General features: G+C 44.0%; 1 protein-coding gene across 4 annotated transcripts in view; it reads left to right on the top strand.

The window, feature by feature from the left end:
* Positions 1 to 508: 508 nt before the first annotated feature.
* Positions 509 to 24,445, top strand: part of SS18 (SS18 subunit of BAF chromatin remodeling complex) — a 56,145-nt gene continuing 32,208 nt past the window's right edge. The window contains exons 1-3 of one of the 4 annotated variants that reach the window (XM_090039846.1): positions 509 to 675; positions 2,123 to 2,199; positions 6,013 to 6,097. In XM_090039846.1, coding sequence (XP_089895972.1) covers positions 607 to 675; positions 2,123 to 2,199; positions 6,013 to 6,097 — 231 coding nt within the window. In that variant the 5' untranslated portion in view covers positions 509 to 606. Of the gene's footprint in view, positions 676 to 1,051; positions 1,074 to 2,122; positions 2,200 to 6,012; positions 6,098 to 24,445 lie in introns of those variants that run through there. The other 3 variants (XM_090039847.1, XM_090039848.1, XM_090039849.1) reach the window with 3 other exon arrangements.

Raw genomic sequence — 24,445 nt, 5'->3', positions numbered from 1 at the left:
TCAGGTTCGCTGGGAGCCCGGCGTGGGCTCTGCGCATGCGCGCTCGGGCTCTGAGTTGCCAAAGGAGCGGAGCCGCGAGCTGGACGGGCGCTAGCAGGCCCCGCCCCCGCGTCTTCCCTGCTGCTCGCTCCTAGCTTGGGTGCAACCAAGTCGGAAGGAGGGGGAGGCATCGCGCCTTCCCCTGTCACATGAGCATCCTGCCCCCTCCCGGACCGTACCACTTCCGCCTACTCTGAGCCGAACAAGCGTCTGGTAGGAATGTACCACGTCCCAAGAAGAAAAGGGGGACGGGGACAGGAAGTAGAGCCACCAAAATAACTCACTTAAAAGCCGGCCTTCCCTGCCTGCTTAGCCCCGCGCGCAGTGGAGGGCCCGCGGCTTCGGGGCCTCCTCATGGGCTACTTGCAGGGCGCGGAGGAGACGTGTTACACTGCCGGGGTGTGCACTCATCCCCCTCCTCCGGGATGCGAATGGTGCGGCCCGACAGCCCGCCCCTCCCCCCGCTCACCGTGGCTCCGAGCGCTCGGCCCGGAGCCGCCACCGTCCCCTCCCCCACCCCGCCCCCATCCGCTGGGCCTGGGGCCGCAGCCGCTCGCGGGGCCCGACATGTCGGTGGCGTTCGCGGCCCCGAGGCAGCGGGGGAAGGGCGAGATCACCCCGGCCGCCATCCAGAAGGTGAGGCGCGGCCGGGCGCCGTCCCCGGGGCCCCGCGGGCGGGGGGTGGGCATTGCCGGGGCCCGGTCTACGCCGTCCCGCGCTTTCCCGGGCTTTGTACCGAGGGAGCGGCTGTCGCGTCCGTCCGGCCCTGCCTCCGCTCCCCCCGGCGGGAAGGAGACAGCCGCACGGCTTCCCCGGCCCCCGGCGGGCAGCTCATAGGTACCGCGGCCCCTCTCCTCCGGGAACGTGTCCACTCCTTCTTTTGGGCATCTGGCTTCAAGCGTCGGCTTCCGCAGCACGTGGGGCCAGCAAGTTCGGCCCTGCAAGGACAGGCTGTGTGGAAAAAAAAAACTTTTTGGTGTTTGTTTTTTGAACGGAAAACCTGCTGCTTTTGTGTTGTGGTCCCACGTTCCTGCGTGAGTAGCTGTGTTTGCACGCCTGCTGCGCTAAGGTGGCATGCCCTGTGGCGATGCAGCATTCTGCTTGAGAGTCACGGGTGCAAAACTTCCAGTAGTAGCCAAGCACCTAGTGAGCTCTGTGGCATCGCCACCTCTTTTTGCCTTTCAGGGTAAATTTAAAGTTTGGTGGGAGGAGAAATTCTCTCCTGGAGATGTGTGTGGCTGGCCGGTATGGCTTTCGTTATTTTGGAGGGGTGCAGGTTGTAGCTGTATTGGTTTAAGGACGTAGGCAGACAAGGTTCTGTGGGCAAATCTGGTATCTTTTATTAGACCAACTGAAATAGTTGAAAAAAATGTCTCTTAGTAAGCTTCCGGGTTTAAAAACCCGTCGTCAGGCTGAGGAAGCACCTGCAGTTGGTGTACGCACACTGAGAAACTTGTAAGAGTCCTTTTTGTGGACAGGTAGGAGCTGTGCTACTTCATGACAACAGCTTCTGACTAAAACAACTTGCAATCCCAAAGACATATACTGTCCGGTAGAAAAATCATACCAGTTCTGCCAAGCATTAATAAAATGTCTAATAATTTCTGATTTTGTTTTTCAAAAGCACTTCGTGTTGAGGGCAACTTGTAAGTAAGTTTTTTAACTTTTTTTTTTTTTTTTTTGCCTGTATGTGTTGGTCTTCTTAAATCACCATTGCTTTTTAGTAGGGAAGAGGACTTTTGTTTCTGAAACTATGAAAAAAAAAAAAATCTGAGCAAAGATCAAATATGAAGTCTTTTGAAATACTAAAATAAGAAAACAGTAGATGCTCAAACGGGAAATCTTTGGCAACTGTAACTAGTAGTGACTTGACCCACAGCCCTAAAAATGGAATGTGGAGGGGAAGAAGGATAAGAGGGGGGCGTTCTACAGGTGATGGCTCCAAATAAAGTAACAGACCCCTTTATAAAAGCACTTTTTGAGCAGTCATATTGGATAGGAAGTGGAAGTCGGTATCACTTTTTCAGTTCCTTTTCAAAGAGTGTTTAAAACTTATTCCATGTTTCTGTTTTTGTTATTTCAGATGTTGGATGAAAATAACCATCTCATCCAGTGTATAATGGACTATCAGAATAAAGGGAAGACCTCGGAGTGCTCTCAGTAAGATGTTAATCTGACTGTATTTTTGTAATTAGTAAAATCAGCTCTGTAACTAAACTCCAGTGTGCTCAAATCTTCCCATGAGAGAATTGTGTCAACTAGTTTGTAAAACCATTCCTAATGATGCTGTGTTCTTGATTTATAAATTTAGCTTATTAATATTAATTTTTTGTTTTTCATAGCGGATGAAGTTTTATTTTAATTTGATTAGCATATGTTAGATGGAATAAAATGTGTAGAACCAAAAATATATAGATTTTTTTCCATATGTTTCAGTGTCTTGATCATATCTTGAAGAGAAGGTTTAGATTACTTGAAAAAATTGGGAAGAAACAAGAGTATGGAAGAGGAAACTTGAAATGGATCCAAAACTTTTACACCCAACCAAATGTGACCTCTCCTTGCTGTAAATGAATCCATAGTGACAAGCCTGTTTTCAGCCAAGAAGAGTTGGTTATATTTCCATTTGGAATTGGTTAATTAATATTAAGAAAGTCCCAACGCAAGTCCTTTCATCTTAACTTTCTGCATTCACTTTGCGATGCTTTCAAATGCTGCTTGATTGGAGAGTGACAATCAAATGGCTCCTTCCTGCTGCTGTTGCTCATTCCTTGTGAGCACTGCCCTACTAAAAGATCATGCTTGTATCTCTGTACATAAGGTTAAAAGTAGTATTAGCAGGAATGTGGTGCTTTTCATTTTTAGTGCTTTAGGTTGCTAGGGAAGCAGGATTCGTAGATTCAGAGGTTATAGAGTAGGAAGTGACCCAATGGATCATCGTGGGCGACCCCCTGCCCCTGGCAGGAAAGAGGACTGAGGTCAGATGACCCCAGCCAGGTGACTGTCAAGTCTTCTCTTGAAGAGCTCCAAGTCTCATAGATTTCATAGACATTTGGGCTGGAAGGGACCTCAGAAGGTCATTGAGTCCAGCCCCCCGCCCAAAGGGCAGGAAGTCAGCTGGGGTCATAGGATCCCAGCAAAATAAGCATCCAGTTTGCTCTTCAAGGTGTTCAGTGTTGGTGCTTGAATCACCTCCAGTGGCAGGCTGTTCCAGACCTTGGGGGCTTGGACAGTAAAGAAATTCTTCCTTATGTCCAGCCTGAAATGGTCTTGCAGTAGTTTATGACCGTTCGACCTTGTCATCCCTTGGGGCACTCTGGTGAACAAACGTTCCCCCAGATCCTGGTGGTCACCCCGATAAACTTATAGGGGGCCATCAGATCACACCTGAGCCTACGCTTTTCCAGGCTAAAGAGCCCCATGGCTCTCAGCCTGTCGTCGTAAAGTCTGTTTTCCTGACCTCTGATCATGCGCGTGGCTCTTCTCTGGACTCTCTCAAACTGCTCAATATCCTTTTTGAATTATGGAGCCCAAAACTGGATGCAGTACTCCAGCTGCAGCCTCACCAAGGCAGAGTACAGGGGGAGAATGACGTCTTAGGATTTGCTTGAGAAGCATCTATGGATGCAAGCCAGCGTTTTGGTCACCTTAGTAGCGGCAGCATCGCATTGGAGGCTCATGTTCATCTTGTGGTCAATGATGACCCCCAAGTCTCTTTCTTCCATAGTGCTAGCCAGCGTGGCACTGCTGAGCCTATAAGGATGCTGCAGGTTTTTCTTCCCAAGGTGGAGAACCTTGCATTTTTTGGTGTTAAACACTGTCAGGTTCTCGTCTGCCCGTTTGCTGAGCCTGTCCAGGTCAGCCTGGATCACCTGCCTGTCTTCTGGTGTGGATGCTTTGCCCCAAAGTTTGGTGTCATCAGTGAACTTGGCCAGTCCGCTCCTGACTCCAATGCGCACATCATTGATGAAGATGTTGAACAATATGTGTCCAAGAATGGAGCCTTGGGGGACCCCACTGGTCACAGGGCACCATGATGAGTGACTGCCATCAATTACAACCCTATGAGTCCAACCACAGCTAATTTCCCAGCCAGCAGATCATGGTGGACCCAAGGCCACAATTGTCCAGTTTTGCCAAGAGGTGATCATGGGATACCAGATTGAAGGCTTTTTTGAAGTCAAGATATATGACATCAATCTCTTCTCCCTTGTCCAGGTGATAGGTCACCTGGTTGTAGAAGGAAATGAGTTTGGTCAAGCAAGACCTACCCGCAACAAACCCATGCTGGCTATCTCTTAGGGTGTTGGCGTCGGCCAGTCCATTAAGGATGGCCTCTTTAATAAACTTTTCCAAGACCTTCCCCAGATGACAGCACCACTTCTCTTGGAAGCCCATTCTAAACTCTGGCCACCCTTATTGTAAAAAATGTCTTCCTAATGTCTAACTTAAATCTACTTTCCACTAGTTTGAACCCATTATTCCTAGTAACTCTCTGAGGCGCTCTGGTAAACAGCACATCCCCAATTCCCTGCTGTCCTCCCCTGGTACATTTATAGGCGGCCACAAGGTCACCCCTCAGCCGTCTTTTGTGTTGGCTGAAAAGAGCCAGATCTCTCAACAGAGCACTGAGGCATAATAGGACTTTGACTGGATCTGCATTTTATAAGCTAAATACATGCATGCAGTAGCTGAAAATATCTCTACCAGGTATTAATAGGTATATTTAATAATTCTCCCTGGTGTTCTCTGCACAGTCTTGTTTATGGGTTTCCGTAATTATAATGTTACCTGGGTGCTTGGCTTTAAATTGCCTTTTCTTGCTTTCTGTCTGCCAGGGAAGGTGGGAATTTACAATAATCTTCAGTGGTTTATCATCTCTCCTACTGCTGCTTAATTTTTGGCAGCCTGGATGCCTGGTCTGTGTTTCTTGGTTCCTTTTGCTCCTCAACTATAATTTAGATTCCAGAACCCTTAGTCACTTATTGCCTGGTTCTGTAGAACAGTGTCACAAGCATGTATTATAACCCTATAAATTCTCCTCTATTTTATGAAAAATACAAAGCAAGAGGTATTAAAAGGGGGCTAGGGGCTGAGAGGTTCTAGAGAGAGAAAACAAAACAATGTTAGTTGTACCATGTGCAGTCAAACAGTCCATTTTGCAACAAAAAGATGCATTCTGTGGTAAGTGATTTTTTGATAACCAAATTACCCCAATTCTAGTCACAAAGTCCATGTGGCTCCAAGTGTGAGTACTAGGATTGTTTGCACACCTAAGTCACTGTTTCAGGCTCTTTGTAACCTTTAAATAGGGGTTTAAAAACTTGACTGCATGAGCAATTATATTCTTAATGGCAAGAGCCAGAGTGTAGAGCACTTTGGCAGCAACAGGGGGTAAATTGTGGCAAATCCTGATCATTTGCATATGATATCCTTGATCATGATTTGCACGTAGGTATCATTTCTTGCTGCTGAGGCACGCAAATAAGAGAAGTGAGTTCTGTGATAAGTAGTACCCATGCATGTGTCACCAGAGCATATGCCAGTATTGTGTTGAGGTACACTGTGCCTGAGAGAGCTACCCTGTGTGAAGAAGGCTCACTATGTCATCACACCGCACTGTAGATACCCAGTGGATCAAATAGTAACAATGCATATGCATTTTTATGCAGCTTAGTTTCCTTTACTTACCTGGAGCAGAGACTTAAATGTAATCTTCCTCTGTTGTGCCTGAAGAATGCATAGAACATGTACAGGCATGACCTTTTTCTGAATTGTCAAAACACAGATTGGTGGCAGAAATGGAAATGTGGAAAATGGGCAATTTCATAAAATAATTCCCAGGATCTTTTGAACCTTGATGGAAGTAGTGGAGTTACCATATAGTATCTACTATGTATGTAAACTTGGAGAACGTGAATGAAAAAGTTGTCTCCTAGCTCCTTTTAAACCTGTCATGCTTTGTTTTGATAGGTATCAGCAGATGTTGCATACGAATTTGGTCTACCTAGCCACTATAGCAGACTCCAATCAAAATATGCAGTCTCTACTACCAGCAGTGAGTACCTTTTGCAATAATATTAGAACTGAGGCAGTCATATCCATATGGAATGCTGATAGTATGAGAAAACAACAGGAGACTACACACATTTTTGGATAAGGGAATCTCTTCATGTAGGTCCTTGGAGCCAGTAGGTCTCATTGCTCAGCTTTTTTCCCCCTATATTTCTCTCTCAAGCCAAGTTAAAACTAGTCCTATGGTTTAAAAATAGCATGCAGATGCCTTTGGCCTGACACAATGGAAAGCTCTCATCTCCTGAACTAAGGGTGTCCTTGGTGTGAAACTGTTCTGCCGCTGCAGGTCTAGCCAGCTCCTGTAACAGTTTTCTAACTTCTATATATGTATGCTGAATTGGGAGAAGTCATGGCCACAGAGTGACATTATGGCAACCTCAGTTGGCAAAAACTAATTTGGCCTCTATTTGGCTCTTGCCCAGTTTCTGCATCATCAGTTTATGGCACTGTATTATAATAAAGGAATCAAAGATGATTTGCATGGGCTCACCTTTGAGTTCTTGTTTGATCTTCAGTGCTTCAATTTTAAAATGTTGATGTTGATTTGAAATTGGTTTTTAGTTGGAACTTTTGCGAATAGATATTTTTGCAACTCTCCTTAGCATATAAATTACCATCACCACCCTTTTTAATATTCATAACCTTGTCATTTAGTGACTGTTGCTGTAATTTTGTACAGGAAAGCAAAGAGAATGGTGAGGGATAATAGCTTCCACCTCTTTGCTTCCCTTGATAACTTTATGCATAACAACGTAGACCCAAACAAAAAAGTCTGTAATGTTGAATAACACTAGGAAGTTCCTAATTTTTGGTAATGTAAGTTGAAATTTAACAAACTGCTTCAACATGCTCTTTTTGACTTCAATGACAAGACGTTATCGCATCAGTTTCTAAACTAAAATTGTGGTGTCTCTGGAGAGCTCTGTTCTTATCAGGGTGGAGAATCCTTTCACTGAGTACCTAGAGTAGTGGATCTCAACTTTGTTAGACTTGAGGCATCCTGCCAAAAATGTCAACTCCTATTTTTCACTAAGAAAGTGGTTTTTCTGTTGCAAACCACACAGACTACAGAAGGTCAGAATGTATTTAGCACAGTGGAGTCTTATTTGAAATATTTGGGTTTATCTTGCAAAATATGTTTGGACATCTAATAATGCTAACATTGGCTTAAGATCCTTTCAAGGACGCCATGCACCCTAGAGTGCCACAGCACTCTGGTTAAGAATTGCCAACCAAAAGGACTATAGGAACATGCTCCAGAGAAATCTACTTATTGGTGCTCTTTTTGAGCATTGCATAACATGCAATTAATTTATTTACCTCCTTTTATTTTTTAGGTCTTCTGTAAATTTATATCCTGATCCTGATCATAAGTAGACAGGAGTTTCATCTTGTTCTGGTCATTAATGAGCAGTTCTTTATTTGCAGTTAAATCTGGAGACAGTTCCTACTCAAGAAAAACAGTATTGGGATAAGATGGGTTTGAGTTGTGGTTCTCAAGTTATACAGGAAAGCTTCCAGGAAATATCAATTTCTTGCTAGTATCGTCTTTTTCTTCCCTACACTTATAAGATACTGCATGTAGCTTATTTATTAGCCTTTTTTAATGTTGTTGTTGTTTTTTGTTTGTTTTTTTAACTGAATTGCAACTCATGGTGTGTGTTTAAAGAAAAAAAAATGAGGCCTGAAGTTGCATCCAAATGTGTGACATTCTGGCCAAATTTTCAAGTATCTGATTTATGTGGTAACTTGATCAGAGGATAGAAAATGGTTCACTGCATACTTAAAATCAATGTTGAACATACAGTACTGTTTTTTCACACATACAACATGTCCCTATATGTAGTATACACTTTGTTTTTGAGGGAACCTTGCAGGAGCAGAAGAAAAAAGATACTTATATGTGGTAAGTGAGTAATACAGGGGTTGGCAATTATTTGGGCTGGAGGGCCATTTAAGGAGTTTTGGTGAGCTGTTGCTCAAGTTGGAGATCCTGTCTGGGCCAGTCTGCTCTGCATACACCATTGGAGGTACCAAACTGAGTAGGTGGGGTCTCCATCAAGACTGGCCAGGACCCCTATGGGCAGGGCACACTTGACTGGGCAGATGAGATGAGTCCACGGGCAGACAGTAACAGTGCAGAGCTGGGGCCTGGGGCAGAGCTGTGATCCACTCCATACACATCTCTGCCTGTGGAACCAGTGACTGTCGCAGAGATGTATAAGGAGCAAATCACAGCCCTGCTCTGGGCCCGGCCTTGCGCTATCATTGCCCCACAATCCTGGCCCCTACTGCCTGTCTTGCTGTTGGGCGCTGCTCCCGGCAGCCCCAGGACATCCTCCTGGCCAAGTGTGCCCTGCCCAGGTCAGTTTCCAGAAAGATATCACCCAGTGCCCCCAGCTGTGGGTGCAAGGTGGATGAAATGGGGTGCCCAGGCAGTGGGGCCAGATCTGGCGGTGGAGATGCTGGCACTGGCAGTCAAGTAGAGTGAGCTGCTGCTGCAGGGGCTACCATGCCCCCTCTGCCCCACTGCACAACTGGGGTGGCAGGACTGTCCTTGCATGTCACTGCCCAGGCTGCCCCCTGTGCCCAGGTTTGGTGGGGCCAAGGGATCTATTGTGGGCTGTATCTTGTCCGTCCCTGAAATAGTGGCAGATAGGGAGTCATGCCTGTTGCAAATCCTGCACGCTGGCCTGCAGTGACCCAGTGTGCTGAGTCCAGGGCTGCACACTGAGTCTGACCCTGTGCACTGGTTCTGAAGCCACGTGCCAACTTGGACTGAGTTGGGGACTGCCCATTAGGTCCAGGGCCATGTGTCAGGTTGGACCCAGTGCTCCAGGGCTGTGTGCAGGACCATGTTTCTGGCTCTGGGGATTCATTTTTCTCACACATAATGCATGTTTTTTTTTATTATTATTATTATTTTTTCTTTTAGAACAGTTGGGTTTGCAAGACTTATTTTTCACTCCCCTTCATGGAGTAGAACCAAGATATTGACAAAACTAGGTGCCTAATCTCATATAAAGATGATGGCTAGTGAAGTATCTGGGGGTATACAAAACTGTAGCCAATAGGTGCCTGGGAATCCAATGATTTGCTGTAGCTTTAACTTCAAATTGTATTGATTCTCTGAACAGCTTTGTGGGATTGTTGATGAGCTCCAGCTGATTGGAGAAGCAGTAACTCGTATAAAAACTGCAGCACACAGCTGAGCAAGTTGTTCTTAATTCAGTGATTCACTGTGAACACGCTCAATACCAGTCATCTGGTTTTACTCCTATTACTACTTGTTATCCTTGCCGTGAACTGACGATGGCTGCTTAAATTTGCTTAGTTTGAAATGTGACTGTAAGATTTGGGAGCTACAAGTCAGTGATTTGGTACTGTAATTAATTGTTGCCTTATCTGATGCAGTAACACCAATAATTTAACTTGGTTTATTTGTCTTAAAAATTAAGCTACTACAGACATAGTAGTTCTAGAATATTATTCAAGCAGTTAACCGTATGACCAATGGTGATGCTCAAATCTGGTTATCTAATACCAGAGAAAAGCCTTTGTCCTCACATTTTGGTAAGGACAAATTCCTTTCATGAACTGTGTTCCTGACGCCCCCTGCTCCTCAGGATTACATGATTGAATTACCAAAGTATGGCACAACTCACTTTTTAAAGTATATAAAATTCTTTTGAGTGCCAGGCTGAAAAGTTAAGCAGGCTTATTGTTGACATTGTTTCTGTGAGTTATGCTATCTGAATCCTCCAAGAGCATGAATATTTCAAACTAACCTGAACCTAGTGCTACCATATTTTCTTGCATACAACGTGCTCTGGATTATGATACACACCTTGTTTTCAAAAGGCAGAATGAACTGAAAAAGTCTTTTTTTTGCAGTGAGTGAATACCAGCTGCTAGGGAACTGAACCTGCCTATTGTTCTGCTTCTTGTGGGTCTCTGCAGATTGTACTTTTGGTTTCACTCAGTGAGCCACAATAACTGCTCTTAATGTATTATTTGCATAATTTGCTCTTGAATTCCAAATTTTTGAGGGGTGAGGGTGTGGGGGCAGCAGTTGTAAACAAGAAAACAAGGTATCTGATTTCCTTAATGTGTTAAGCCTAATGTCAGAAGATATGAGTGCTTAATCTAATTTTCTCTGCATTTCTCTTGCTTATTCTGTTGAAGGTAGATGGTACCATATTCTCCTTCCTCACGTCCATGGGTGTCTAGTGCCTCTTGAGATCCCACTGTCCAGGGAGGTCGGTCTCCCTGCGGCCAGTCACGCTGGCTGGGGTGGTGGGGCATTGCCCCTGCTCACTAGTGTATGATACACAATTTATTGGACTTATAGAAGAAGCATTCAGCTGCTTGTACAGGTTTCACCTGCTTTATGCTGTATGTGCATTCATGGAAAACCGTGGTTAATCCAAATTCACCTAAAGGGAACCCACTTAACAAATAGAGATAAGTTCCAAGACCTTGACTATACTGACCCCCAGATCCATTTCTACCAATTTTACAAGACAGTTTTGGTACTCGCCAACAGCAGACAGAAGGTACACGAACACATAGTGGTGGTGATGAATGTTTAGTTGGTATGAACAGAGAGGGTGGTGAAGGGTCTCTAATTTTGTCTCCAGTGTTAGTGAAATTCTCTTGCGCTTCATTGATGGAGCAGGAAGAGGGGTAGAAGATAAGCTAGTGGGATGCTTAGAAGCCATCATAGGGATCTTGGCTATAGAAACATCACCCATGACAAATGAGGAGCACAGATTCACACAGGAGACTGTATTTTGGTATGCATCACTCCCACAGCGCACTGCACAAATCGGCTGATTGGGCTTCTACCACGCTGATTGCATAAGAGTGAATTTACCTCTGATATAACAGATTTTTGGTATAAAAAGGGTTATTGCATAAGAGTGAATTTGCACATACAGAACTCACGAAGTGAAGGCAACCTGTACACTTTTTTCCAAAGAGCATGAATAGAAGTGCTAAAGCATCCTTTCCATATTTTAAAATGAAAAGAAGTTTTTTGTATATAGGATAACAAGACACTCTCTTCACATGAAACAGTAGGATGGTGGACAGGTAGAGCTACTCTCCACCCCTCCCCCCACTTATCTGTTGGTGTGTAAGATAAAGGAAAGATGTGTTCCTGTAATAGGGCTTGAAGTGAATGAGGTGTGAGTAACACTCACTTAGATGGGTTAGAGACTTGAATGGTGGTAGTCAACCTTTTTGGTCTCATGAGCCAGATAAGTGATGCGAGGCCAGTCCACAGGCTGGATTGGGGCCCACACTGCCCCTGTGTCTGCTGGGATTGGACCCCATACCTGATTTAATGCCCAGGGTCATGGTCTATAGGGAGTACCATGGGATGCATGACACAGAGTGCTGAGGGCTGGATCTGGCCTGCAGGCCAGGGCTTGAGCACCCTCCAGTAGAATAACTGGAACCCTCCCCTATTATGCTTACATCAATAGCATAACATGCTGAATCACTTATTACATGATAATTATTTATGTAGTGTGAGGGCTTCCATTTCCATAGACCAGCAAGGGAAGTGTGGGAAAAGAAACATATCCAGTCATATCTGGACTGTCTCCTCCAATAGAAGACTTCAGTGCAGTGGTTCACAACCTACTTGAGTGTCTAGGCAATAACGCTCCATAATTTTTTAATTTGGCACCTGGTTGAGAACCACGATTGTGCTGCCTCCACTTCCCTCAGCAGTTGGTTCTCAACCACGCTTCTGCCTGTATTAGGGTTTTCTGATAACCCTAAAGCAGGCAGGAGCAGAGGTTTTGTGCCCATGTGCCGTGGAGGAGGGGAGGGCTGCATGTGCCTGTGTGTACATGCACATGCTGGGTGTGGGAGGGTGAGAATGAGGATGATTTTAACCTGCTGTGGGTGTCTCTGCACTTAGCTTCTCTGGCTGAGCAGTGCAGACAGCTGCTCCAGGACAGTGGGATGATGCTGGCTGAACAGCCTAAAGGGCTGCTGCAGCCCAGCCTACCCCTTCTGGAGGATTAGTACAGAGGGCTATGGCCAGAATGTATGCTCTTGCCAGAGCCCTACATTGTCCAACCCTGCCTTCTTTCCTCCAGGAAACGGGGTGCGGGACAGTCCCACGTGCCCCGAGCACCTGGTTGTGGGAGGGGCATATGGGAACAGACAGGGAAGGATGACAGGAAGAGCACAAGCTCTGACTAGTTGAGGACCACTGCCTTGATGTAGTCAGAACAGTACTGTTCAGTTGACCTTTGAACTCTAATGTCTTTCACCTGGATAGATGCAGGTTTTCTCAACTTCTTGGGCCTCCATAGAACATGGTAGGGCAGGGGGGAATAGCTCCTGGATCAAGTGAGAGAATCTCACCAGAAAAGAGACCATGAGGACTGTGAGGGCAAACCTGGGTCAGAAATAGGAATCTATTTTTCTGAGGCAAGAGGGTCAGATGGAAATTTGAAAGGAGGAGAAGCAGGGGTGGGACAAGTGGTGCTGAACTAACCCAGTTTAATTGTAGCGACTATATATAGGTGAAGTGGGGATAGAAAAGCAGTTTGGGATAGACAGAGACTGTCACTGGTCCCTAATGAGGGGTAAAGGAGAATTTTAGTATAACTTGAATGTGGAAAATATTTTTAGAACTATTTAGAAGTAGGGGTACACACCACCCTGGCCTCAGTACTTATTTAGCCTTCCTGACTGTTTTTCTAGTTTTTCTTTTTAAACTCTGCTCTCTGCAGAGACAGCTGCATCTTATACTTCTACAGCACCTGTATTATAAAATGCGTCAAAAATGCATTTTTCCTGCTCCCATCCTTTTTGTGTTCAGAGCTACTTGGCAAAAAAACTTATAAAAGACAACAGTCCAGTTTAAAGCAATCTGAGAACACTCTTTTTATTTTTTATTTTTATTTTTTATTTTATTTTATTTTTTTACTATCTGTTTCTCAGACTTCTTTTGTGGATTAGGTCTGAAATCAAACTACAGCATTTCATCTCAGTTGGGTATTGAGTGTTTTTTTTGTTTTGTTTTTTTTCTTTTCAAACTGTGCCCAGGAGGTAATTATGTCTACAGAACTTTTCCTTCTTATACAGTGAAATTTCCATGAATATGCAGAGCATTTCACTTCAGTGTATATTTCAAAAATCTGAAATGTGCTTTCTTTCTCACTTTTAAAACTGCCCAATTTTTATCTTGTATTAGATGTCTCACTTTTAAGAGTTTGGGTTGCTTTAGTGTTTTGCCATGTGACATGGTTCATTACAGTTATTTGGGTTTCCAAAACATCACAAAAATCTTTCTTTTTCTGTATCACACAGTGAACAATTGAGAGTGGTATTATGAGACTCTTGAAAAAATGCTTCTTGGAGGGCCCACTATATTTCCGTGTAATATGTATGATGAAGTCTAGGCTTGCTTCCTGCAGAAGGATGGCAGGACAGGGTTTCTGCTTTCACAAACAGTGCAAAAGAGTGGCTGGTTTAAAAACTTGGATAGCCATAATCTTCAGAAGCAAATGGGGATCTGAAGTCACTGATTCAAGAAGTAAAACTACTGAACGCTTCAAGCAGCATCTCACTAAGAAAATGCTTCATAGGCAAATAATTTATTAGACAAAAAAAAAAAACCAACAACCCTGTGGAAGCTAGATAAGTGTACAGGCTCTTGTAGGAAATAGTGGTTTTTGTTCTTTAAAAAAAAAAAAAAATTTCTCCTGTCACCTCTGAAAGTTATAATCATATCCTGTAATATCATATTCATATAGGAGATCTTACTGCCTAGAAAAAAAATGCTATCTCCTGAACAGGCTTCATTTTCAGCTTTGTAGCCACCTTCTTGAATGGAATGCATTGCTATGTAGAATGGGAATGATGAATAAATTCTACTCTGGGCATTTTCCATACTTTAATGCATAGAATTTGCAATAAGAAGAATTTGACTGGGACATAAATATTAATACCACAGCTTTGCCAAAACCATGGAGGTGAGGGGTTGGCAGGAAATCTCCAGTTAATAAATTATTATCTTTTAATTGCTAGGTAGATGTAATAAATTATAAAGAATTTAATCTTAGATGGCATCCAATTCTGGCCTTGTTTAAGTGGGAAGATTTGTTGCTTTGAGGTAGCACACCACACCTTACATTGGGGAGGGGGTCTTTCCCATGATCAGTGTGAAACAGTCAGCAGCTTTAAACCCCATGCTTTATTCTCTGAGGTAGGGTTGGCAACATTTTCTGGTAGAGGGCTGGAATGACTGAGCTCAAGTCAAAGGTAGGCAGTAGAAATACACCAATATATTGGTCTGATATCGGATGGGTACCGTTATGAAGAAAATTTTCTGTATTGGAAATTGGCCTAATGAGGCCGATAATTTGGCCAATAAATGCATGTGTGCACATGGCTGCAGCGCAGCACTGAGGCAGTGAGTAGCACAGCCTGGCAGCATGGAGAGCTGCTTCCAGCTGGCAAATCCATTGGCAAATCCATTGTGGTGGAAGTGGGGGGGGAGGGAAGGTGTGTGTGGAGGGGACAGATCAACCCTCCCCCTCTCCCCTTCCCCCCACGGTGAGGGAGGGGACAGGGGTAGGTGCTGCCCAGGCAGGGCGTGGAACAAACCCACAGTTCATTGGGACTGGGGAAGCAGGGTGCTGAGGTGGCTCCTGAGCTGTGCACACCTCAGTAGGGCACAGCGGGGCGTGTGCCCCTGGATTTGCCTGGGGCAGGACACATGGGCTGGAGCTGCAGGGTGGAGCCAGGGCTGCACCGGGCTCTTCTTGCTGGGGTCTGGCTGTGGCTTGTCCCTGTTGTATGTAGTTTAAAACTAAATGGGAAAAGTACACTAAATCCCTAGCAGGGCACTACCCTATCGGAGGCTCTAGCATTTAAAGATTTCATTAAGCAACTGTCTCTTATTAATTCATCTTACAAATACCTGAGAATAGGGGGTAAAGAGATGGTTCTTGGCTGCTCCACTCACCAAAATAATAGTCATCCAGTCTGTTAGAAGGTAGGCCAGGATTTCCAAGGATAGGTGCATGTACTTTCTCTTCCAGAGCTTTTCAAGAGCAGTTTAAATAGCCATTTAAAAAAAAAAGTTATTTACAGAGCTCTTGGAAGAGTTTAGTCAAGAAAAGTAAAAAAAAACAAAAAACGACGTGTACTAGCAGAAAAAAATAGAACTTGCAAAAATGAGTACACATTTTGGAAAGGAAAGGGTTTGGAATGCCCTTGTATGCTATGGTGGGTGATTTGTTTTTATATGAGTGTAAAGTCCAAGAAGCGGTCCTGGAATATGCAGGGACAGATGCTGCAAATGCTTTGGGAACAAATAGTGCTGATTTAGACTTAGTGCTTGTCAGTATAAGAAATTGGATGGGGCATAGCATCAGGATCACTCAGAGAATGTAGCATAGTTTCTGCCATGAATGGGAGCAACCCTACTTGGAGAAGTTGCACTAGTAGAGCTGTATGCTCATGAATTGCTATTGTACAATACAGAAATGATCCAGATGGTATGCATTCAAGAACTGAGAAAAGTTAACTTTGGTAGGTTCTTAAACTATCTCCCCTTCCTCTTTCTTTTTTTTGCTTGCACTATCCAGTCCAGACCCCAATAAATGGGTAATGGAGAGACAAGTTTTATGTCAACTGTCTGTTGTATCTGTTGTAACTTATCCTTAGACTAGAAACTTGAGAATTCTGGGACATCCAAGTTTGGTAGCACGAGAATTTCTTTAGAGCAGATAACAACATTTCTATTCTTCCAGAAATTTGACTATGTATCATTGGCCCCAACAGTGTGTTGAAGTGACTATATTAAAAGACTGTTTTCATGTTCAGCAACATGATGGGTAGGATCCGTCTGGTGAGAGACCACCTTTTAAGACCTTTTAGTATTGCTTACTAACTAGTTCCTAGATATGACTAGAACCACCAAGCCTTTAGTCATCAGAATACCATCATATATATATATATAGTATGTGTGTATATATGTATGTATATAATATAGTCATATTGGATCTTGTGTATCCATGATGACCAGCTGTTCAGAGGCCAGCATGTCATCCCCCTTAGTCAGTTTTCTGTACATCATGGGCTTTAGACCATATGTGATCTTTGGCCTTACAAAAAGTGCTATAAGCACTATAATTTTCTGTGACTTCATTCTATTTAAATGTGTCCACATTTAATGGAGTGTTTTCCAAAAGAGGACATATCCTTTTTAAACAGCTGGGTCGATTGTTGCTGAGCATCAAGGGAAAAAGTTTCAGTCAAAAGCACAGCAAATACTCTTATCTCCAGACTAACTGAATCTGGGAGCATGGCAGAACTGAAAACTTATAAAGGCTAGAAGCAAAAAAAACCCTACATCCTTATTGTTTTTATTTAATAGCCCCATTGCAGTTGACCATTTGTGCCTGATTTTTGTACTGTGCTTACACTGATTGTATGCTGGCATATTTGTGCTGGGACTAGTGCAGAGACACTGGTGTAGCAATGAAGAATTCTACTCGCTACGTATTTTTAAAACACAAACCTTCAGCAATAAGAGTCTGCAGTACTCCTGATCTTTATGTGTACCACTTTCCTAATTTGTCCATTCTTCAAGGAGGGCTTGTCTGCACTGGGAGGTTAGCATATTACTGTTTGTGATATATAGTGATTAACAGTTATTTTGTATTGCTTCCTCCTGTGGCCACTCTTGGTGAGTGCTAAGCAGAGCCTTCTGCCCCTCCTTGTGCTCGGCAAGAGGATTCACAAGGGAAAGTTAGTCCAGAGCATCTAGTGCGCTGTAAATTCAGTCTAATTGACACCTAATGTCCCTGTGTAGATAAGCCCTTGTTTACACTAATTGCTCAGATTATTCTGGACTGCTCACTTAAAGGCAGCTTCTCCATTTTAGCAAATCTTTTTGAAACTTTTTAATCTTATGCATTATCTAAACTTTCTTATAATACGTTTTCCTGGTGATGCACTTTTATGTATTGTCTGTGTCAGGGCTGTCTAACCTCTAAGCAGTTGGGCCACACACCACCTGGACTGTTGTAGTGGGTGCTTTATACTATGGGGAGCTACACACAGGAGGCCTCAGACTGCACACTGTGTGCATGGGCACCCCTCCCTCCACCCCACTGCACTGCATTCCTCACCTTCAGCTCCCCTGCTGCACCATGCAGCATGTACGCCCCAGGCTGCTGGCTCTTGCTTGGCTGTACTGCCCAGCCCTACGGAGCAGAGGTATGCAACAGAAGTTGGAGGAGGGAGGGAGACCCCTGAGCCCTTGGCTGCTACTACAGCCAGAGCAATATGGGCAGTGGGAGCTTGGGGGCCATATATATATGTATCCCCCCTATGTTAATCAGCCAGCTCAGATCTATGTTATGCATCTATGGAGATGCATCTATCCTAGGACATCCTCCTAGTAGAGATCCAACCTTATTGCTGGTTCTTCAATTAAGGGAAAAAATATTGTGTAAGTTAAAGGACTCTTGCAGGCATAACTACATCTGTGTTAAGACCTTTGCTAACATACTGGATAATAAGTGTGGATCCCCTCCCCTTCCTAATGTCACGGCTGTGCCATCAAAACTTCTCAGTGTAAACTGGACTTTAAACTTGGCATTGAAACCTTGGGAAAGCTTGAGCTACAGTTATAGATCAGAAGTTTTCTGTGGGTGCATCTACATGTGCACAGTTACTGCGCAGTAACCAAAAATTACTGTGTAGTACAGGTGTATGCCTACATATGTGTCCATGATGTGCAATAACTATGACAACCTATGCCGACTTGTTACTGCGCAGTAAGGTACATATAGACGCCTTACTGCGCAGTAATCCTTTGTGTATGGACTGATTTGCAACTAATCTTAGTCTTAAGTCAGTCCGCACACAGCGTTACTGCGCTGTAACAAACACCTGGATGTGTAAACACTGGCATAAAAACCACTTGCTGTGCAGTAAATATACGTGTGCCTTGTAACTTGAACAATTGTTTTTAAAACCAGGGTTATTATTATTAAAAATGTTCTCTGATTTGGAGACACTCCAACTGACTTCTCCCAACTAAATATTCAGTTTGCAAGAATAGCAGTGAACTATCCAATTTACATAACTGTCATGGAGCACCCACAGACCTGTCCAACTTTGATTCCTTAGTGGTCCTTATGTTACCTCTGAAGTGTATTCTTGTCAGTAGTAATAAGTATTTGAAAGTCTAATTATCCAATATAAATTCAATTTAAAATGTTTGTAGTGAGGCCAGCAGATTAGAATTTGAATTATAATCATAAACCAGTTGCTATCCTGATTTCATACTTTTTATCATCGAAAGGGCTGTTTGCTATGCAAACATTAAAAAGTGTTCTAGGATTAAAATCTGACAGATTGGTAAAATGATTTTAATGAAGAAAAATTTACCATGTAAATGTTAAACATTTTGTCCAAGTACTAAATCAAAGTTATTTTGTTATCAGAAAATATTAATATAAAAGCAGGCAGGAAATTGGTTGTCATTTTTCCTTTGGAGTTTTTGGCTACCAAGGTCACAAATGATATTTTCTGTAAAAAGATTATCAATAGCAAGATTGTATATTATATTTCTAATTTAAACTTCATTTGTAGACACATTCATATCATAAATGTGTCTCACTATACGTAGAGGTCACATTCTGAACTAATGGGTGGGTGTTTTTTCCTTGAAACTCTTTTAGAATTTTTGCTTTACTTTAAGAGTGGCAGAATAGAAAGAACTCTACTTACACAAATCTTACTTTTTTTTTCAATTTCTGGAAGTTTACTTGTTTGTGTCTTCAGTGTTGGTTTTTTGTTTTTTTTTTCTTTTCCACTCTGACACCTTAGTACAGCAGTTCTCGATCTTAGAATTGAGGCACCCCGCCAGAACTTTTCAGAATTTAGTGTCATCTAATTTTAAAAACTAATATAACATATTATATAATATGTGAATATTATGTTATAGTGTTATTAATGTTGAGCTTTGGGGATGTAAAGGACAGGGTCTGGTGACCCCAGCCAGCAGAGTCAAGATCTGGGGCTGCACATCCAACATGTGAGTGCTGAGTGGGTGGCAGAGGCAGGGGTGGCAAAAGGATAAATAAGGCCATGGAAGGGAGAGGGGCAGGCCAGTGAGGTGTTACTGGTACTACAGCCAGGTGGAAGTTCTCTGTGCGCCTCCTGCAGAGCCAGATTGGAAAGTGTGTGTGACAGGAGCACATGGTCTTCCTGCAGCCCTTCCTGGTCTGACCCTGCATGCTGTCTCCTGGAAACAGAGGCATGCAAGACGGATGGAATTGTCCTGCATACCTCTGTTTCCAGGAGGCACGTCGGAGGTGAACTGAGAACTAGCTGTAGCAGAAAGGCATGCCTCTGCATTACGTTACGCAGGCAAGCGCACTGTTTTCTGTTGTACTCCTTGCCAGTTCCACTCCAGTGTATCTCTGGAAAACCATGGTACATGGCAGTTTGCTCCAATTGCTTGTTTCCAAGTGGCAGCCTGGAATAAATACTGCTGTCGCCAGCCAGAATTGCCCTTTGCACTCCATTTTCAGGAGGGATGTCAGAGCTAACCTGGGCTGAACATCAAGAGAAGCAGTGCAGCTGCTTGCATAATAATAAGCAAGCAGCCACGCCTTTCTGCCACAACCACTTTTCAGTTTGGCTCCAGTGTATATTTTCAAGAGGTGTGTGGGGCAGTTCTGCCCTGTGGTGGCCGCACAACCATCATGGCGTCCCTGGGAGGTTCTCATGGCACCCTACAATATGCGGCACCTTGGTTTAGATCCACAGTCATAGCAAGTGCCAGGCAGGTGGCCTTGCCTATCAACAGAAGGTACGCTGTTATGGCACGGGTGGACAAAATATGGCCCATGGGCTGGATTTGGCTGGCGGCAGGTCTTTGTCGAGCCCATGGCAGGTCCCTCAGTCCCCTGGCCCAGGCAGAGTCCAGCCATGGCAAACCCTGCCACCCCCTGGGCATGCAGCAGGGCTGGAGTGGCTCTGTAACTGGTCTGCCTTTCTAGGCAGCCCAGGTGGGCAGGTGGCTCCTTCTAACTGCTGCCGAAACTGGCCCTAGCCCACTGGTGGGGACCTGTGCTCACAGCCTGTACCCCGCACACTCTGCGCCTGCTCCGGACTCACTTGCCCAGGCTCAGCAGCAGTGGTGGGGAACAAAAGCTGTTGCTTGGTGCCTGGGGGGAAAGCGGCCCCTCCCCCTTCCACTGCTGGCAGTTCCCTGCTGCAGCCACCCAGAGCCTGCACTGGGCTGCCCTGCATTTCTGTTGCTGTCAGCACTGCCTCCAGGCTACCCAGAGCAGATGCAGGGCAGCCCCACATGGGCTCTGTACAGCTGCAGCAGGGAACCACTGGCACTGGGAGGGAGAGGGAGTGCTTTCCCCTTGTACTGAGCAGCAGTTCTTTTCCTGTGCTGCCACTGCTGAGCCTGGGTAGGCAAGCTTGGAGCAGGTATGGAACATGTGGGGTCAGGGCTGCGTGGATTGGTCCCTGCTGGTACCATGGTGCTGGGGCGAGTGGCGGCAGCAGCAGCCAGAAGGGGCCACCTGGGCTGCCTAGAAAGGAAGTCCAGCTGTGTGGTTGCCCCAGCCCTGCTGCATGTCCAGGCGGTGGCAGTGCAGACCAGGTGCTGGATGGGCCCAGTTGAGGCTGTGCATGGGGTTGGGGGCAGGATTTCTAGTTCCAAAATGGCGACCAGGGGGTGGGGCACCTGTCAAGGGGTGGGGCAGTTGCAGTTCTCAACAGCTTGCCAAAACTCATTAAGTGGCCCTTCTGCTGAAATAATTGCCTACCCCAATCTCATGAAGTACCCTATAGTAGTTTTAAATTAAATGAGTTGTAGCAGAGGTAGTAAAAGAACATTTGTAGGCTGATGGTTTCTTATAGTGGAATTCTACTCTTTTGTAGTTTTCCATCTTATCTCTATCAGAATCTGGCTTGTGTCTTAAAGAAACGCCTCAAATGCGGTTTGGAAAATTGGTAGTCAAGGTTCTTTGGTATCTTTTATTAGATCAACTGAGTAGTTCAGGGTCCGGAAATTATTTTGGCGGAGGGCCACTTACAGAGTTTTTGCAAGCTGTCAAGGGCCACATGGGTAGCCCTGCCCCTTGACAGGTGCCCTGCCACCTGATTGCCATCTTGGGACCAGAAGTCCTACCCTCTAGCCCCCAACCTTTGCCACCAGAAGTCTCTCCCCTTGCCCCCGGAAGTACTCCTTTCAGCAAAGCGTTTTGCCATCTCGGAACCAAAAAAATACCAAATTACATTCTAAAAATCAAACAACTCAAACATTCATTCATTTGATTTTTAAAAAAAAAAAAAAAAAAGTTTGTCCTGATTTACCTGTGCTTCTGTAGTGTACACAGAGGTGATCGCACAATAGCTTAAAATGAAGTCTTACTCTTGTAAACTGGGGGGTTTGGGGGGGGGCTGTGGGTATGTGGGGGGTGGATAGGTTTGGGGGGTAGGTAGGGGGTGCGGGAGCATGTGAGTGTGTGTGGATATGTGGGGGGTGGGTGGGTGGGTTTGGGTTTGTGGGGGGATGTGTGTAGGAGAAGTGGCAGGGGCGTGGGTGTAGGGTCTGTATGGCAGTGCGAGGGGGCGTGTGGTTGTACGTGTATGGTAGGGTATGCTTATGAGACTTGTCCTACGATCACACGCGCACTATGCGCGTGCCTCACTTCTGTCATTCCCTCTTCCGTGTGTGTGTGTGCACACACCACTCCTGGCCCCAGGGTACCAATGCTCCCTTGCTCCTGTGATCCATGGATGCAGCCACGTGCAGGCAAAGCTGCAGCGGGCAGACAGTTCTGGGTGGGAGGAGTTGGGGGTGAGGCCAGGTGGGCCTGGTGTTTCTTCTGACTCCTGCCAGCTTCCCCTGTGTCCTACTGCCCCTGTCTCCTGTCATCTTGGTTGCCCAAAGCAGATAAATATTAATTTTCTAGACTTTGTAGGTGCCCCGCAGGCTGTATGCGGCCCATGGGTTGTACTTTGCCTGCCTCAGGAGTAGTTAGAAAAATGTTCTTTGCAAGCTTTCAGGCACAAATCCCCTTCTTCAGGTATAGGTAGTCTCTGCTGTTGTTCTGAGATCTCCAAGGAAATGAAAGAAAATTGGAGGAAGGAAAGAAATTGGAAAATTTAACTGGTTGGTTTGACCGCACAGTTCAGGATGCCCTTTGACTGACCTGATTTATTGTAAGATCCATTTTCCCTAAAATAGTGAATTTGATTCCAGTTTTCAAATTATGAAATGGGAAAGGTTTTCCTTTTTCTTCTGCACTTAATCCTGAAATAAAACTTCCTGTCCAAGGAGACTTTACATTTATTCTCTTCAAGTCTAAACCTTTTATTAACATGAATTTTTTCTCATCCTGTCAGTTTAGTGTGGGTAGGTCAATCATTGGACTTCAGGTTGTGTCAGTCTACTTGCTAAGATAGGTTTTGTTTTGAGTGCGGTGGTGATTGATGTTTTGTGGGTTTGTTTTGTTTTGTTTTGTTTTTTAAATCAAGTGTTTTAGCAATGTATCGTCAATGTATATTTGAAATAAGTTCTTCCTGTTTGGTATTTTAGTACCTGTAGCCAGGCATTGCTACGAATGAACCTAATTTGTAAAACAAGCTTTAAAACTTTGACCTAGTTTTCATCGTCCTTTACAAAACAGAAACTTAATCTTAATATTAAGAAAAGATTTAATATTAAAATTAGCATTGATTTGTTGGCTGGTTAGATCATTATTAAAACAGGCTGGAAAGCAGTTGATCAGCTTCTAATAAGGTCCTGCTGTTACTGCTATTTGTAGAAAAGATATTACCAGATTAACCCAGTGATTTTTCTTTTACCATGTTTTATAGAAAGAAGCCAAAAGAAAGTGTTAGAAACCCAATAGTGTATAATTATGTCACTAGGAGAAATTTCTCCTTATTGGCTGTAGGTTATATTCATGTTTTTCTTCAGTTTAACTGAATGTCACTCCTTGACATTGAGGAATAATTCCCTGATACTGGGCTCCTGCAGGCCAGCATGTTTGCATGGTTCCCTGATCATGTGTGTCCATCATCCCTTTAAAGGTTCAGGCTTGCAAGCAGCTTCATATTGGAGAGTGGGTTCTTGATCTTGAGGAGTGGGATCTTCCTGTTCTAGCAAGTTACAAAAACTCCATGGGATGCAGCATTCTGGACTGGTCCCAAATTTTCTTTCCCACAGCTCCCCTTGAAAGTCTGGGTACATGACCAAGTGCTTGATCCCAAGGTTCCCATGCACCAGAATTTGCATAAGTAGGACCTGACAGAAGTTCTGCAACATCATGGGATAATATTAATCAGAACCTAGTCGTGATTAAATTAATGTCTGCCAAGACTCATAAACAATTTCTAATCTATGACCGTATGGACCTTAGGACTGTTTAGTTTTCTCAGCGGAGGTATTTTGTCAAAGGCCCTTTGACAGTTTTAAATAAACTAAAACATCTAGTCCTTCTTTATCTGCTGTTTTGTTGACACTCAAAGAATTCTTATAGATTAGAGACATGATTTCCTTTTACAGAAGGTTTGCTAATTTGTCTTTATTCTATATTTGGTTTGGTATATTATAATTCTGTTTTTAATTATTTCAATCAGTTTACCCCATATTGAAGTGTAAGACTCTCAGCTTTGCAATTCCTAGTATTAGCCCTCATGTCTCACTTTTAAAAATATGTTTGATGCCTTCCAATCTTCTGGTAGAATAGCTTATTTTAATCAGAGTTTGAATGTGTTAGTAGCTTTGACACTTCATTGTCACATTCCTTCAGAACTCTTGGACAAATTCTTCTAAACCCAGTATTGTTCTTAAATATCATTTATTTTCCTAGTCTTCATTTAGCTAGTCTCGTAAGTCATGCTCCAGGAGTCTTTCCTTTTTCTCAAGATGCATATTTTGCTAGAATCTCGTGATGAAAACTTCTAAATCAGTTTGCAGGAAAGCTATATCCTTGTTCTCCCTGTCTGTTCCCTTACCTCCCTGGTTATCCTCAGTCGATTCACAAAGTCTCTTGCAGGGTTTCCTTTACTGATATAATACAAAATTCTTTCAGCGTATTTTTATTGTCTTTGAATATTTCTCTGCAGAATTTCTCTTAGACCTTCTATTTTCCCTTATTTCTCTCTCTCGTTGTTTATGACCTTTTCTACTAGTTAACTTGGTTTGAGTTTCCATTTTCCCTACCTGTTCAGAACAAATCATCATATGAATCTTGTGATTTAGCCAAGCTTTTCCTCTGGACATCCTATCTGTTTTCTTCTTGCTTAG

Source organism: Crocodylus siamensis, chromosome 3 (assembly GCF_052110815.1).
Source record: "Crocodylus siamensis isolate JL-2025a chromosome 3, ASM5211081v1, whole genome shotgun sequence".
In the NCBI taxonomy this organism is placed as follows: Eukaryota; Metazoa; Chordata; order Crocodylia; family Crocodylidae; genus Crocodylus; species Crocodylus siamensis.
The sequence above is the reverse complement of the archived record's forward strand: the minus strand, read 5'-3'. Positions and strand labels throughout refer to the sequence as shown.